The sequence below is a fragment of the Mustela putorius genome, unplaced genomic scaffold (assembly GCF_011764305.1).
Source record: "Mustela putorius furo isolate JIRA1106 unplaced genomic scaffold, ASM1176430v1.1 tig00003863_pilon_pilon_pilon, whole genome shotgun sequence".
In the NCBI taxonomy this organism is placed as follows: domain Eukaryota; kingdom Metazoa; phylum Chordata; class Mammalia; order Carnivora; family Mustelidae; genus Mustela; species Mustela putorius.
The window spans coordinates 19,049,689-19,066,026 of NW_025422015.1; the positions used below are offsets into that span (position 1 = coordinate 19,049,689).

Below are 16,338 nucleotides of genomic sequence, written 5' to 3' on the forward strand. Positions count from 1 at the left end.
TTAGTTAAGATGTTATCCTGCCCTATCAAGGACCTCAGAGGTCACTAGAGTACGTCTTATCAGTCTGGTGGCCATATTTAAAGAATTCATGATCCTCATATTAAATACATAAGATACAAGTAATTTTTAAGCAAAAAGATGTCTTCTCTCACTTCCAACATTAATTTTAAAATCTTATCCAAAAACTAATGAGTTACTATATGTTGGCTAATTGAATTTAAATTTTAAAAAAATCTTAAAATTGTTTTTAGTTATAAAATAATACACAATTTAATTTAGTATAAAGAAACCTGAAATATCCTATTTTCCAACTCCCCTTTTCCCCCTGAAATCTTTTGACTTTTCATTTTGCAGATCCATCTGTTTATTTTTATATGTAAAAGTATTTTTCTTCATAACGCTATTATGTTATCTCCTTTAAAAAAAAATGATAATGTTCTTGTGCATGTTTCCAAGTAATGAACTTTTGTATGAACAGGTGGTTTTTAAAGCTTTTTTCTAGTCTGTTTTAAAGATATATTAACTTATTCAAATAATCCCCTATTTGTGAATATTTCCAGACGTGTGTGTGTATGTGTGTACTTAGAAAAAGCTTATTCTTTGGGAATTTCTGCACCTAAGGTCATATGCATTTTTACGACTTGCTATATGTATGATCAAAATGCCTTCAAGAAAAGTTCCAGTTACTTACTCTCAACACATATAGTATATGTACTTTCCCAAACATTTGTTAACACTGCTATTTTTAAGTGATTATTTTCCAACTTCATATTCAAAGCATGTCTCTTTTTTTGTTAACTTGAATGTTAATATTTAAATATACTTTATAACCATTTATGTTTTTAATTTTGGAATTATATATATAATTTGCTCTTTTTAAAACTTCTCTTAGCAATTTTTAAGTATAATTTATTTATTAAAAATATTAATCCTTTATCTTGTCTTAGATACTTTCCCAATTTTTTTACTTTTCATTTTGTATGTTTTGACATATATTCAAATTTATAAGTATTTTCTTTTGATTCTTTTTTTATGATTAAGTATTTTCTTACCCTGGGATCAGATACTTTTTTACCTGCACTTTTCTACATAGTTCTTTTACAGTATCATTATTACATACACCTTTTATTAGTTTGAAAATTCTCAAATACAGAGAATAGAAAAAAGGAAAGAATAGTAGAAAGAATTCTATAATAAATACCATATTATACCCGTTACCTAAGATTCTCCTATGTACTTGATGGCATCTTTGTCTACCCCGTGTCCACCCATTAATTCATCTTATTTTGACAAGAATTTCCAAGTAAGTTTTGTCTTGTTACACTTAATCCTAAATACTGCAGCATACAGAGTTCATATCACATATACATTTTTAGTCTCTTTGGCTTGGGGGGGTGTATCAATAATTTTATTTTACTTCAGTAGTTGGTCTGAGCACAGTTTAATAAATTATTCACTCTTTCTTCTTAAATTTGAAATCACTTACAGCATATACAAAACGTTCTGTGTGTATTGAAGTTTGTTTCTGGGCTTTCTGTTGTAGGAAAAGTTATTTTTAGATGATGTTAATAGTAAGATCTCATACTCTGAGTTTAAATTTTAATAGATTTCATATTTAATAGATTTTATGTTTATATTTTACTGTCTTGCTTTACATTTTATTGCAGAAATTTAAATTTTATATATAGCATGGTCTGAAGTGTAGTTTTAAAAATTGAATCTTTATCAGGTTAATTGGCAACAAGAAAGGTTTCAAGAGATTACTGGAAAGCTTGGGCACTTTCTTAAGCAAGCAGGTTTTAAGGTAAGATAATTTTAAATTTGTATAGTTAACCTCAAGTCTCATCTTACTGATATGGCAGAAAAACCCAGTATTTGGTGTTCTTGTCTTACTAAATATGTTTAATTTTATTTTTTATTTCTGCCTGGTAGCAAATATATCTTATGTTTTTTGGGTTACTTCACCATAGAAAATGCACATTTTATAAGTTGGCTTGAATTTAATGTAAATAAAATACTTTTCTGCAGTTAGTAAATTGGGTTTAGGGAGGTCACAGAGGAATGGAAATTATACTTCCATTACAGTGGAAAGTAGTGGGGAGGAATTTCTCTAGCAAAGTGTGAATGAAGTATGCCTATATTACCAGGTTAAAATGCTTTGAGTGTTTTGGAACAAATTTTTAAGTTTCCCACAAAATCAAAACAGTTGAAAACTGTTGGTTCTTTGATTTCTACTACTTTTAAAAAAGTACATTGTTGCATTTACAGACTAGGTGCAGCATGGTAATAGTGAACCTTTTAACTTTTTGAAAGCAGTGTACTAAGTTTCAAATATTCAATTCTTTTTAATAGGAAAGTGATGTAGCTTTTATCCCTACGAGTGGTCTCAGTGGTGAAAATCTAATCACAAGATCTCAATCAAATGAACTCACAAAATGGTATAAAGGACTTTGTTTATTAGAACAAATTGGTAAGTATACTGCCATACTAATTTTGATGCATTTATAAGCTTGATATGGTTAGTTACAGTTCTTGTTGGGAGGCATTGTTGTATGCGAAAAAGCATAGGATTTATAATCAGAAGAGCTAGGGTATTATATTTATATAATAAATATAAATATATATAATTTTTTTAAAATGTATCTTTATTTCTCAAACTTAAAGCTTTATTTCATCAAATTCTAATGCAGTTTGCATTGACAAGTGATTTCATCTTCATCACATAAGAAGGTCAGTGATATCACACCAAAGAGAAAGCCTCACATATTGTAGGCATCACTAAGAAATTTGTATTTCAAAGGCAAATCAAGAGTAACAAAATGTTTTCAATTCAGTCTAATGAGTATCTTACTTTTCATCTTTATTAATTTGGAAATGACTGGATAAATACTCTTGATTTTCCTAATGCAGCTATTTTTCTTTATCCTTTGGGGGTAGTGGAGACCAGATAGCTTGAGTTTTAAAACACCCACATACCCATATTACTTAACGACTTCCTCTTTAGTGGATCATCTTCTCCATCTTCTCACCTGCCTATGGAAACACACGTGACAATTTTTACCAACTCTCACCAGCTTGGGCAAAACTCCAAGCGTTTTCTTTAGCTTAAACTATTTTTGAAAAAGTGATATGTAAACAAGATTGAAAACTCACCAAAACAAAACAAAAACAAAAACACATTTTCTTTCCTCATCCTTACCTTCAGGAGTCTCCACAAGTAATCCTGAAAAGTTGCCAGGTCTTTTAAAACCCATCCTCCCTACGCAACTATGATTTTTGAAATCATCTGCAGTATTTAAAATAATACTCCATTTTCTTTATTTAGTTAATGAGGCTCAGGCCTACCCTACCTAACTTACAGACTGTTGTTAAGCTTAAATGAGATAATTTGTATGAAAACATAAACTACCAAGTGTTATATGAATGAGAGTCAATTTGCTATTAGTATTCATAAAAGAAAGTTATTTTCTGGGAGACTCGGGTCTATAATGGGCCGACTGGACTGGAGTCAAAAATTACTTTTAAATTAAATCTTGTGGTTTTTTGGCCATTTTTTCCAGATTCTTTCAAGCCTCCTCAGCGATCTATTGATAAGCCTTTTAGATTATGTGTGTCTGATGTTTTCAAAGGTAAGTGCTCCCTCATTAGTGCTGCTTCATTCTGGCCCCTGCTTTTATTTTCTCCTGACCTCTTTTCTTACGAAATTATGATACTGTCTTGATATTCTCCCTTCTCTGTGGCCAGTGTAAGGATCATTGCCAAATTATTCTTGAAGTGCATAGTTCTAGTTCTTTAGCTCTCCTGCCCAGAAAACTCTCCAGTTTGCTTCATTTACGTCATTTCCCCAGCTCCTACTCATCCTCCTGGTGTGGACCTCTTTATCTTTTCTCTTTCTAACCACCTGTGTTTTTTTTCTCTCTTCTCATCTCTTTAGTTTCTGTATCCTTCAGCCAGACTGGATTGGTAACTCTCTCTTAACCACATGGAGTCTTTGTTGCCCAGTGTTCTGTTTTTCTTCACTTGCCCATCTCCTACCCATCTGTAGTGGTCTGGGTCCAGTCAGGAGATAGATACCATACATTGGTAAAAAGAGAAGCTGCTTATAAAGAAATATTAGTAAGGTAAAAGAGTGACTGTAAGATGAAATGAAACTCTGTCTGGTACCAGATGACTGAGAAGAGTATGCAAAGGAGGAAAAACTTAGAAGGCCATCTAGAGAAGGTGTTGTATTAAATCCCTCAGGGTACCTCCAGTCTAATGTGTACAAGATCCTCTTTAGAAAACTATAAAACAGAAATGAAATAAAGGTCTTAATAACTAAAAGGATATAGTCTGTATGTTGGAATAATCATTACAGTACAGATGTCAGTGGTCTCCCAAATCTCCGTTATCACAGAGTAGGCAGTGCAGAGTGGCTTCAGAACTGGCTTCCCCACGCACATATCCTATGGTGCCCCTCTGTGTTCTCTGCATCCTCTGCAATTGCATTGTTTGTGTGGTATTATAATTGTTTCTGTGCATTTTATTTAACTTAGATTGTGAAGTCCTTAAGGGTCAGTACTGTCTCTTCTATGTCTTTATCTGCAGGACCTAGCTCAGTGCCTGGCACATAGTACATGTTTAATAAATGTTTAATAAGTGGATGAATGAAGGTACTTCCCTAAAAATCATTCAGTGAAATTGATATGATTCATTATTATTAGCTTCCCAATTCTAGAAGTAGAAGAAATGTGGTAATGCTTTTTTAGAATGCCTGTTATCTATTCAAAATACAAAATACAAAAGTAATGTTTTGATTAACAATATTTGCTGACTATGCTTTTTCATCTTTTGTTCTCTCCTTGGGCTGCTTCCTGGCTTCTTCTTATACTCCTCCCTGTCAGCATGTTCCCACTGACATTACCAAATGACCTTTTGGTTGCCAAAACCAGTACTCATTGTTCAGTTCTGTCTTACTTCCACCTTACTTGAATTTGGCTTTATTTCCGAGACTGGTAGCCGTATCTGCCTTGAAACTTTCCTCCGTCCGTTTCTGTGACCCACTTTCTCCTGTTGTCCTGTTTCTCTGTATCTTCTTTGCAGGCTCCTCTTTTTCTGACTCCTAACTAGTGTTCTGTTGCTTCAGTCTTTTTCTTAGTCTATCTGCTGTTTTCAAACATCCATGGGTCCTGTACCTCCTGCGTCTAGATGGTTCCCAGATCCGTATATTACTCTCTGGGTACATGTGCTAACCGCTTCTAGACATCTCCACAGGGATTGTGCTTCCCGGGCTCCCATTCTCTTGGAATTTGATGTGATTGGTGCCCTCTGGAATGTCTTGTAGACACTTTACATTCACCAAGCCTTAAATGGATCTTGTTCCTTAATTTCCTGTCTCACATTAAATGTGAGACAAATCTCACCATCATCTTAAGATTTCTCCCTTTTTGCCCTTATCTGTCATTTACCTCATCACCCAAATACCTACCGTCTGTCTGTCTGCAGTGTATGCATTTCAGTCAACCCCCTTTCCTCTCTGACACAGAAATAACAACACATCACTTCTCTGTTCACAATTCTTTACTGCCTTCCTATTCTTTAACTGAGGATGCAATTCTAGCCCTGAGCATGATTTATGAGGGTCCTTTATTAATTTGTCTCTTGTCTATCCCTGTTGCCTCATGTCTTGCCTTTTTCTCCTTCTCGCTATGGTCCCATAAACATGTCATATAAGTGACATGTAGGTCTTAGCACATCTCACAGGCAGTTATGACACTGTGCCTTTGCGCAGTGTCCTGGGTCAGCAGTGTTTTCCTTCTCCCCACACCTCCCCCACCCATATGCATAAGTACCTGGTAAACTCCTGTTCTTTCCCCTTCTTAGTACCCAGTTAAAGTGCAGTCATTCCCCTCATCATGGATTCTTTTGTGTACCTTTTTCTATTTTTATTGTGCATTTTAAATAATACTTGTTTCTGGACAGTGTAATTGTCTTTGCCTTTCTCTTTGCTGGAGTAGTAAACCCTTTATGGGTAGGGGCTTATATTTTCATCTTTTAGGTTAGTACATGCCTTGGTACTTAGTAAGCATTCAGTAAATATTTGAAAAAAGAATGAATTTCACTTTTTATCACATGAATGTTGTGATTTGCAGGAAAGTCTAGAGTAGAATGTGGTATGCTGTATTTAGTATATATGTTAAAAATTCTGAAATGATCACTATTTAATGTTCATTGCACTGCTAGTTTTGTTTAACTCCTTGTAACTGTAGCTGACAGCAGCAATCATCAGATAACATTGCTATATGAATTGTAAGATTTGGGCATGTTTTGCAGATCAAGGATCTGGATTTTGTGTAACTGGTAAAATTGAAGCTGGTTATATCCAGACTGGTGACCGACTACTAGCAATGCCTCCTAATGAAACTTGTACTGCAAAAGGTATTCCTCTGTAAGATTCTTTTGCTAAAAACCTTTAAGTTGAGACAGCAGATTTTTAAAAAGTAGTTTAGTTATTAACTCCTGAGTAAATAACCTCTTAGTGAAATTGTAACTGACTGTCAAAGTGATACTAACTGTTGAAGATAAAAATGTGAAAACATTAAACGATTTTTTCTGTTGTGACTATGTGTATATAAATGTACATAGAACATTCTAACTGTGGTAGATTTTCTTCTTCTTCTTCTTTTTTTTTTTTTCTGATTCTTAAAGCCTGGTTAGGATTTAACCAGATGTATAGACACCTGACAGATACATTTAAAATAGTATTCAGTAGCAGAAATTAAATCTAACCCCATCCTGGAACTAGACAGTAACAAAGCAGACTGCTTGCTCTTGCTGTGCTGTGTTGTTTTGAAATGTGTATTTCAGAATTACTATAAGTTAACAGCTTTGATCATGTTTATACCAAGAAAGTTCTTTTTTGCACAAACCTAAGAAAATAAGATGCAAATGCAGAGAATCCTAATGTTGAAAAGAGAAATTGAGCTAACGTGCCACAGTCCTGCTTTCCCACCTGTAATATATGGCCTTTCATAATGACCGGTAACTATTTCTATCTTCAAATCCTTTGTACTTGCAAGTGTACTTTGTTATTCTTCTGAATTCTGCTTAAAAGTTTAGAATTCTGTACTTATCTTAATCTAGCTTCCAACTAAGCCTCCAGCTTCAACATGAAACTGATGATCTATTTTGTACTATAGAGTAATAATTTGTAACAATTTTAAACTAAAGTATACTGAGAATACTAAGTTTTTAGATTTCAGTACTTTTTCTCTTTTTTTATTTTTTTTTTTTTAAAGATTTATGTATTTCTTTTGAGAGGGAGAGAAGGAGTGGGAGTTTCAGAGGGAGAGGGAAAGAGAATCCGAAGCTGATTTTCCCCACTGAGCATGGAGCCAGTGTAGGTCTCGATCTCCCCACCCTGAGATCACAACCTGAGCTGAAACCAAGAGCTTAATCGACTGAGTGCTCAACGTTGCTTAATCGACTGAGCCACCTGGGTGCCCCTCCTCTGGATATAGCTTATATCCAGAGTTGTACCTGACTGGTTCATAAATTTGAATGTACATTTTGTTCGAATTTATTTTCTTACTTTAAAAGCTGATTTCTTAAAGATTATAAGAAATTAATATCTGTTTAGGTAACAGAGTTTAAACTAAATTTAAAAATGAGTAAGGGAATGAAAGCCGAAGTTACTTCCATTTTACTTTTTTCTTTTTGCCAGCCTAGGAATCATGAGAATTCTGTTTAGATAAAAAATAATTCACACATATTTTTTTAAAGATTTTTTTTTTTCAAAAGCTTTTATTTATTTGACAGAGAGAGAACGAGCGACCGAGCATAAGCACGGGGAGAGGCAGAGGGAGAAGCAAACTCCCCACTGAGCAGAGAGCCCAATGCAGGGCTTGATCCCAGGACCCTGGGATCATGGCCTAAGCTGAAGGCAAATGCTTAACCAAGTGAGCCACCCACGTGCCCCAAGATTTATTTATTTTAGAGAGAGAGCTCAAGAGTGCAAGCAGGGGGAGGAGCAGAGGGAGAGAGAATCTCAAGCAGACTTCCCACTGAGTGCGGAGCCCCATGAAGCTCGACTTCACAAACGTGAGATCATGACCTGAGCCGAAACTGAGAGTCGGACGGTCAGCTGACTGGGGCACCCAGGCGCCCCAGTAATGCATGCTTTTCATAAAAGAATCATTTTCCGTTGATGTATTGTTTACAAGTTCACATCTCTGCTTTTGTGTTTTAAAGTGATCAAGAGCTACAACACTTTTGAAATATGAATTTGTTTGTATGTTAATGAGCTTTTTTGAGAACAAGAATTTTTAAAATAATCAATAAGCATGAATTAAAACCATGATCCTAAAATTATCCTGGATCTTACAGATTGGCTCTTTGTGACCTCTGAAATCATAATTTAACTCTGGAAGTACCACATTCTTTTCCTTTCTCCTTCCTGTCCCTTCCCCACCAGAAAAACTCTTAACAATTTATCTTTAATCTTAAGGGGTAGCTGTATCAGAAGCACCTGAGCTCTCCCCACTCCTTGACAGCCACTGTTGTAACTCAACTTGGAAGTTCTCAGTCCTCAATTTCTAACTCTTGCTTTTGCTTCATTTACTTGATTTTTCAGTGCACCTTCTATCTCAACAATTCTGTCACTAACCCATAGTATCCTAAAAGAGAGAAGTGACTAAGTCTGCTACCAACAAATGAAAATTCTAAATTAAGTTTTCATTTTATTAACATATCAGGTTCATGGATTGTTATAAAAGAACTTCTTTGTGTGATGTCTGTCCAGTGAAGAAGGTCCTTAAGAAGATGAATATCCTATATAGGACAGTGTAACATGTTTGGAGGGAAAAAATCAGTTGATAGATTGCCTCTAAACAATTTTATATTGCTAATTGACTTCTAGTATGAAAGCTCTCAGAATCTTAAGCTAAAGGCAATCTCTGTTGTTTGTAAGTAGCTAGCCCCTGTGTTCAGTTCCACATTTCAGAGCAAAAATCAGATATAGTCACTTTAAGTTTACATTTTAAAACCAAATTTAATTAGTTGAAAATTTAACAAACGTTTCTTCGTATCATAATTGTTAACACTTTTTAGAGTCAAGAACCTCTCTGATGCCTTGTTGGAAGTTATGGCCCTCTTAGATTAATGCAGGTGTGTACATACATTAAATTCTAAATAAAACTATAGGTTGTCTCAGAGTTCTTAAAGTTCTCCTTGAACTCATAAAAAGTCTAAAGGAAACTTAGTTAAGAGTTTCTTAATATGCTACATGGAAAAAGTAAGTATTTTGAGAAAGATAGGGATGAGTTATAATTTACTAAAAACACATCAGTCCACTCTTTCACAGTGGTTGGCCTGTGTACTGTCTTCATCAAAAGGTTCAAGTTCTAGTGGAAAGGAACTTACCGCTTTTATTGCCCCTTAGAATCAGAAAATATGAGATACCTTTTAAAAGCTTTTGAATAAGGTAGCTGAGTAATGCCCTTTGTTATTGTTCTCCAGGATTATCCCTTGGTAATAAAGCTATATAGCAACACCTGGGACCGTTTTTTGAATTCAGTTTCCTACACTTTTCATGTAGTCAGTTATCATTGTTCACCTCTCTCTCTGGGAAGCATTTCTTTTGAGCCAGGAGTAGTGAAGGGACCTGTGAAGAGCACCATCTGACTGAGCACTGATGCCCTAAGAGTTCCTCAGAGAACTCAGGTGGCTGTTGAGGTGATTGTCTAATTAAAAGCAAAGTTCAAGAGAATAAAATACTACTGGACACCTTCCTTAGTCCCATATTTTATGTTATCAAGTAATTTGAACTGCATTATTGCGCTTGTACCTGTTAATGCAAGTGAACTGTTTGAATAGGTGTGTTTAAGGAATATACCGGTTGTATAAATGAGTTTTAAAATTTTGATTAATTAAGCTGAACTCAGCCTCTTTTGGACAAGTAAGAGTCACTTTATGTTTAGGGTGGTGTTCTAGAAGAGTCAAGTGTAGAGGAAGTGTGTTTCCCTCAACGCTCACGGTAACACTTCTCATTCTCAATCCATTCATATTGAAAATGATGAGTAGTGACTGATGAAGCATAAATCAGGCAAGCTCTTTTGGTTGTTATGATTTGATATCGAGGTGTTTCACTGTATGCTTTGGTTCTTACTCATTTCCAGGAATCACTCTGCATGATGAACCTGTCGACTGGGCGGCAGCTGGTGATCATGTTAGTCTTACGTTGGTTGGCATGGATATCATCAAGATCAAGTGAGTGAGAAAATGAATTTAAGCAACCATTGTTTTGGATATAGGACCTCAAAACATAGATTTTGCTGTTCACTCGCTAAACTGAAAGAATGAGTATTAATTTTGAATTTCATTTGGCCAAAAATAGGCACTCGTAGAAACATATGAATGATGAGCAAAACCTGTTTAAAACTGAAAATAATACATGCAGCATGTGTACTTGACATGTCCTTTGAATGAAAACTATAATGTATAAAAATGGTGTAAGGTTAATAAAGCTTTGCTTTAACCCAAAAGGGAGTGTTTAGTAAAAGTCCCCAATTTACTTGATTGTTTTCCTTTGTAAATGGTTTTAGAGGTATTGCTCTTGGATGTATACTTACCTTTCCTCCAACTACCTTCTCTCTTTCTCTTTTGTTTTGTTTTGTTACAGTGTTGGCTGCATATTTTGTGGCCCCAAAGAACCCATTAAAGCTTGTACTCGTTTCAGAGCTCGAATCCTCATCTTTAATATTGAAATTCCTATCACTAAAGGATTTCCTGTAAGTTTTGAAATGTTTGTTATCGTTGATTTAAAGTAAATTTCAAAGTAACTTCATCCTAAAAAGTAGTAACTTACTTTTCAAGTGATAATGCTCTAGTTATTTTCAAGTAACATCTTAATATTCTAATCCAGAAAAATATGACATTAGACTTTGAAAGTCATTTTTACTTTTTTATTTTGGTCCTTGAGGCTGGGGATTTTTTCAAAGAGGCATTAAGAAGAACTATAATCAGTAGGATACAAACTAATGATAATAATAGTCAAATTCATCTAGGGAAAGTGGTAGATTTTTTTATTGTGTTTTAAGGTTATTTGACTAAGCTTCTCAGATTGTGTCTTTCTGTTCTTGCTTTAGTATGCTTATTTATAGTACTTTCCTATCATAAAAGTAATATATATAAAACTTTGGAAAACACACAAAAGATAAGAATATTCTGTAATTACATAATACATAATTATCTCTACACTTTACATTTTAGCGATTTTTTTTTTTTTAAATGTGTGCACGTTGGTATTTATGAGTCTGTTCTAGGGATGCTTGCCACAGAGTTAACTTTAACTGGGCTGAAGCAACACGTTCAAACCCTGCAGGCTGTGAGGTTAATTTGGTAGATTATTATTGTCCAGCATCATTTAAACATACACATTAATGGGGAGGAGGAGGATTTTATACTATAATGTTACTTAGAATACATACTGCTTGTGAATTACATGGGTTCCTTCTCTTACATGTAATTTTTTTTCATATGTTTGGGGGCCATACTCTGTTTATAGTTTGATACTTTGTTTTTGCCATTTAACAGATGACATTTTCCCCTAGACTAGGCTTTTCTTTTCTTGATCAGCCTATGTAGCACAGATTTGTAGGACAAAAAAATGTGTCTCCGTGGAATTAAATGACTTGCCTTTGGAAATATAGATTGTTTTCACCATTTGATGCATCATTGCAATAAAAATAAGACAAGAATAATAATTGACCTTTAAACTTAATTTAGTTAGTGGTAATGTTTTAGGGGTCAGGAATAAATTTATTTAGCTCATTTAAATTCATTTTATACTTATACACCTTTATTTGAGATAACCATGTGCTTTGATTATAATCCTTTGTAATTATTTCTATGTAAGTTTGATCAAATAAAAATTATAAGATACTGTTAAAGTATTTTAGTTTTATAATCCATATTCCATTTCTCCCATGTGCTAAAAAAAAAAAAGGAGTAAAAGTTTCTCTCCCCCAAAAATGGCTTAGTTGAAAATATTTCGTTTTTAAATATTTAGAATTCATGTTTGATAGGCAAGAAACTACAGCTAATTTGCTATGAATGAATGCCCCTGTTCTTAGAAAGCAATATGTCCAGTGGGGAGAAGCTGGAGAGGTTGGTTACTGCGTGGTTTTACTCATGCAGCAATAATTTTTTTGCCATTGGAGAGGCAGAGAGGTCAAGAGGTCAGTAGTAACTTTCTATAGTAATACTGTCTTCCTGTCTACTGTACTTTCTTAAAAATATGTATGAATTGAAAGTTTGTCAGTGCTGTTTTATGCGATTCCACCCGCGTATATTGATTGACGAATCCCCGGATGAAATTTGTTTCAGAAAAAATAGTCGTGTTTCGTCATTTAATCTACCCCTTGTGGAAAGAAACCTTCAGTTTTTGTTTGTTTTGTTTTTAAATCACAAAAAGGCTTCCTAGGCAATTAAAATAACACTGTTTCAGGGACTAATTTCTTAACACTACAGAAATAGATTTGTGTCTTTTGGTTTATATGATAAACTCAATTTAAGAAGAAAAAATAGAAGAATGTGTTAGACTTTAAATTCATGCTTTTTTTATTGTGGTAAAATATTTTGTAAACGTAAAATTTACCATTTTAATGATTTTAAGTGTTCAGTTCAGTGGCATTAAGTACACTCACATCAACGCCATCCATCTCCAGAACTTTTTCCTCATCCCCTTCTGAAACTCTGTCCCCATTAAACAGTAACTCCCTGTTATCCCTTCCCCTTTTCCTCTGACAGCTGCTCTTCTGTTTTCTCTATGAGTTTGCGTATTCTAGGTGCCTCCTATAAGTGGACTCATACAGTTTTGTTCTTTGGTGTTTGACTTACTTCACTTAGCATAGCATAATGTTGTCAGAGATCATTGGTGTTGTAGCATGTATCACAATTTCATTTCTTTGTAAGGTTGAAGGTTGTTTTTTGTATGTATACGCCCCCTATTGTTTATCCATTCATCTGTTAATGGACGTTAAGATTGTTTCCATCTGTGGGCAATTGAACATCGGTATTTAAGTATCTGTTGGAGCCCTTATTCTCACTTTTTTCGGGTGTATACCTAGGAGTGGAATTGTTGGATCACACGGTCATTCTGTGTTCAACTTTTTGTGGAACCATCAAACTGTTTTCCATAGTAGCTATCTCAGTTCATGTTCCTGTCAGCAGTGCACAATGGTTCTAATTTCTCTACTTCCTCATCAACACTTGTTAGTGTGTGTGTGTTTTGGTGGATGTGTGATTTATGTTGTTTGTTTATAAGAGGCAAACTCTAATGGGTGTGAAGTGTTATCTCACTGTGCTTTTGATTTGTACTTCCCTAATAGCTAGTGATGTTGGGCGTCTTTTCACTTCTTTATATATTTTGGATATTAATCCCTTGTCAGATACATGCTTTGAAGATATTTTCTTCATTCTGTGGGTTGTCTTTTTGACCTTTTAATAGTACTGTTTGATGTACAAAAGTTTTTAATTTTGATGAGGTCCTCTTTATCTTTTTCTTTGATTGCCTGTACTTTTGGTGTCTTATATAAGAACTCATTGCCAGATTCAACATCAAGGAAACTCCCCCCTCTGTTTTCTTCTTTGAGTTTTAGTTTTAGTTCTTTCGTTTGGCTCTTTGATCTATTTTGAATTAATTTTTTGTACTTGAGTAAAGTAAGGTTTCATCTTCATTCTTTTGCTTGTGGATATCCAGTTTTCCCAGCACCATTTCTTGTAAAGACTGTCCTTTCTCTGTTGAGTGGTCTTGGCATCCTTGTTGCAAACTAAATGACCATACATTCATTGATAACTTTGTAATATAGGTTACCTGGAGGTATAAGGAAAATAATAATTGGCTCATTTTGCCACCCAACAGATTACGTAGCTCATTATAGTTTATAATTTTATTTTCACAACATGATGTGGAGTCCCAACCCTTACCTGAAACTTTTCAAGCTACTGTGTTTCAGAATGCAGAAATATTCAGATGATAGAAGGGTGATGTGATGCATGTATGTTACATAAAACCCCTAACAGAGAATGGGCAACACCCTGTAATCAAACATACTAACCATTCTGTGCCAGGTCTTATTAATATTAATGCTAAGTGAAATAAATAAGGACTGTAAATTGCCTTACTGCTAGTGCTGTTTTACTAGTTAAATGGGTGTATAGCAGAATTAGGAAAACTTAGGTTTTCAATCTTTTGGATTTTGGAATTGCAGGTAAGATTGTGCACTTACGTTAGTGTTGTCTGCACTTAAGGATGAGGAATTGGAAACTCAGATGTGGTGACTATCCGAATGAGAAGTGATGAAGCCAGGACTCAGACTCAGTACTGTCCACTTTGAAATCCAGTACTTTCTTTTCCTTTTATATTAGGCTGCAGACTGTTTTGAATTATAGATGGCTTTGGTTATATATAATATGAATTAAATGTTAAGATAATATATAATTACTTTCCACTTACTTACATGTAGATTTTTTTCACTCATGTGTTCTACAAGGGTTGTTTTTTGTTTGTTTGTTTGTTTTTGAGCTACTACCTGTAAGATGGTGTGGAGATAAAAAACAAATAAAACTTAACCCCATACTGCCACAACTCATTCTTTATCCACTTCATTGGATGGAACCCACACATAGTTCACAAATAGGTTAGAAGAAGCTTAAGTAGGTTTATGTGCCTCTGTTTCAAATTTGGCAAGCCGTGGATGGAGACCAGTACCAATTTCTTAGTCACACCTGAGCCAACATCTGCTTATTTACTTGTTTGTTGCAAAAGAAATGTTTCTTTGATATGTAGACCTACATTAATGTTATACATTGGTGCTCTTGACCCCTGAATCTATTGGATGCCCAAATGTGACTTTTTCATGCATTATGGATTTCCCCTAAGGGTTGGTTGTTAAATTTTTCTAGAATGTTTCCAGTTTATAATGGTCAGATGCCAAAAAATGGAAACAATACAAAATAAAAACAACAAAAACCCAAAACTAATTTGCCTTTGCAGAGTGATGGAGGTTCAGTTGTGCCTTAAAAAAATGAACACCACAAGACTGATTTACTCCATGTGTTTTAGGTGTTCTTTTCCTTCATACTTTTATTTATTTCACAGATATTTACTGAGCGTGGATTAAATATCTGGCACTGCACTGGTGTACATAGTTCCTAGTCTTATGCAGTTTATATTTACCTGGGATGACTGACACTTAAAACAGCAGTTACAATAAAGGTGAGATGTTACATTGTGGGATTACAGAACACAGATGAAGGGATCTATCTCAGACTAGGGGTTCAGATTTCTTGTAAGAAGCAGTGCTTTACTCTAAGAGAGGTAGAGTAAGATGAGTAAGAGTTAGCCAGATGAAGCTGATGTGTTCTGGCCAGAAGCAAAATACATGTAAAAGCCTGAAGATTAGAAAGGACTTGGTTCATGTAGGGAGTGGAAGCGCTATGTGTCTGGAGCAGAGAATGCGAGAGAGACGGAGAAAGATGAGGATGGAGAAGAAAGTGACGGTCAGGTTGAGAAGAGCCGTGGTGCCTTGTGGTGGAATTAAAGTTTCTGAGATTTTAAAAAGCAAGGAGGTACCATTAAGTCTATCTTTTAGAAAATCAGTCTGGTAGACATATGAGAAATGGGTGAGAGGCGGTAAGAGTGGTGGCAGAGAGAGCAGGAAGGAGCCTGCATCTTAACTCGGGTGAGAGCAGATGGTTCTGGACTATGGACAGCATTGTCCTAGAGAGAGAAGTGGACAGAATTAACCAAGAGCTGATTGAAAGACTCGGTTTTTGGAAAATTAGAGTTCAGGATTGTGGATCCATAGATCCGCCAGGTATTTCTATTTTCTGAATGTGCATACGTATGTTTGAGCCAGGAAGTTTCATAGTAGAAGTGTCAGTGTTTCTTCAAGCAAGCAGCATAAAATGGTACTTCAAGCCAGTTAAACTTTAGCTTTGCCACTTCCTTAGTGTTTGGTCTTTCCACTACCCTACCGCGGACAGGTTGCACACTCAGTGCTTATTATTTAAATCAGGATAGCCAGTCCGGCTCTGCCTCCAGTTGACCTCAGTGTAAAGTTCACCTCTGAAACATGTCGCCATGGCCACATGAAGTCACTTTGCCTTTTTGATATTAAACTTCCTTACACATAAAACATGAACAGTAATAGCAAATATCTGAGGTCATCAGTTAACTGAATGTTTACCATGTCCTGGGCACCGCTTCAAAATACCATCATCTGATTTTCCTCAGTGGTGGGGAGCCTGAGGCTGGAGGTGTTGGGGGTAAAGGGCCTTTAAGGACTTGCCTTAAAT

At 35.1% G+C, this 16,338-nt stretch overlaps 1 protein-coding gene across 3 annotated transcripts in view; it reads left to right on the forward strand.

Moving 5' to 3' along the window:
* Positions 1-16,338, forward strand: part of HBS1L (HBS1 like translational GTPase) — an 84,067-nt gene that overhangs the window by 62,313 nt on the left and 5,416 nt on the right. Inside the window, exons 10-16 of one of the 3 annotated variants that reach the window (XR_001182012.2) lie at positions 1,730-1,804; positions 2,353-2,470; positions 3,561-3,629; positions 6,313-6,417; positions 10,155-10,245; positions 10,658-10,766; positions 15,140-15,256. Coding sequence is in view for 2 of the 3 variants with exons in the window: in XM_004740249.3 (XP_004740306.1) it covers positions 1,730-1,804; positions 2,353-2,470; positions 3,561-3,629; positions 6,313-6,417; positions 10,155-10,245; positions 10,658-10,766 (567 nt within the window). In the remaining variant the exon portion in view is untranslated. Of the gene's footprint in view, positions 1-1,729; positions 1,805-2,352; positions 2,471-3,560; positions 3,630-6,312; positions 6,418-9,087; positions 9,145-10,154; positions 10,246-10,657; positions 10,767-15,139; positions 15,257-16,338 lie in introns of those variants that run through there. The other 2 variants (XM_045066335.1, XM_004740249.3) reach the window with 2 other exon arrangements.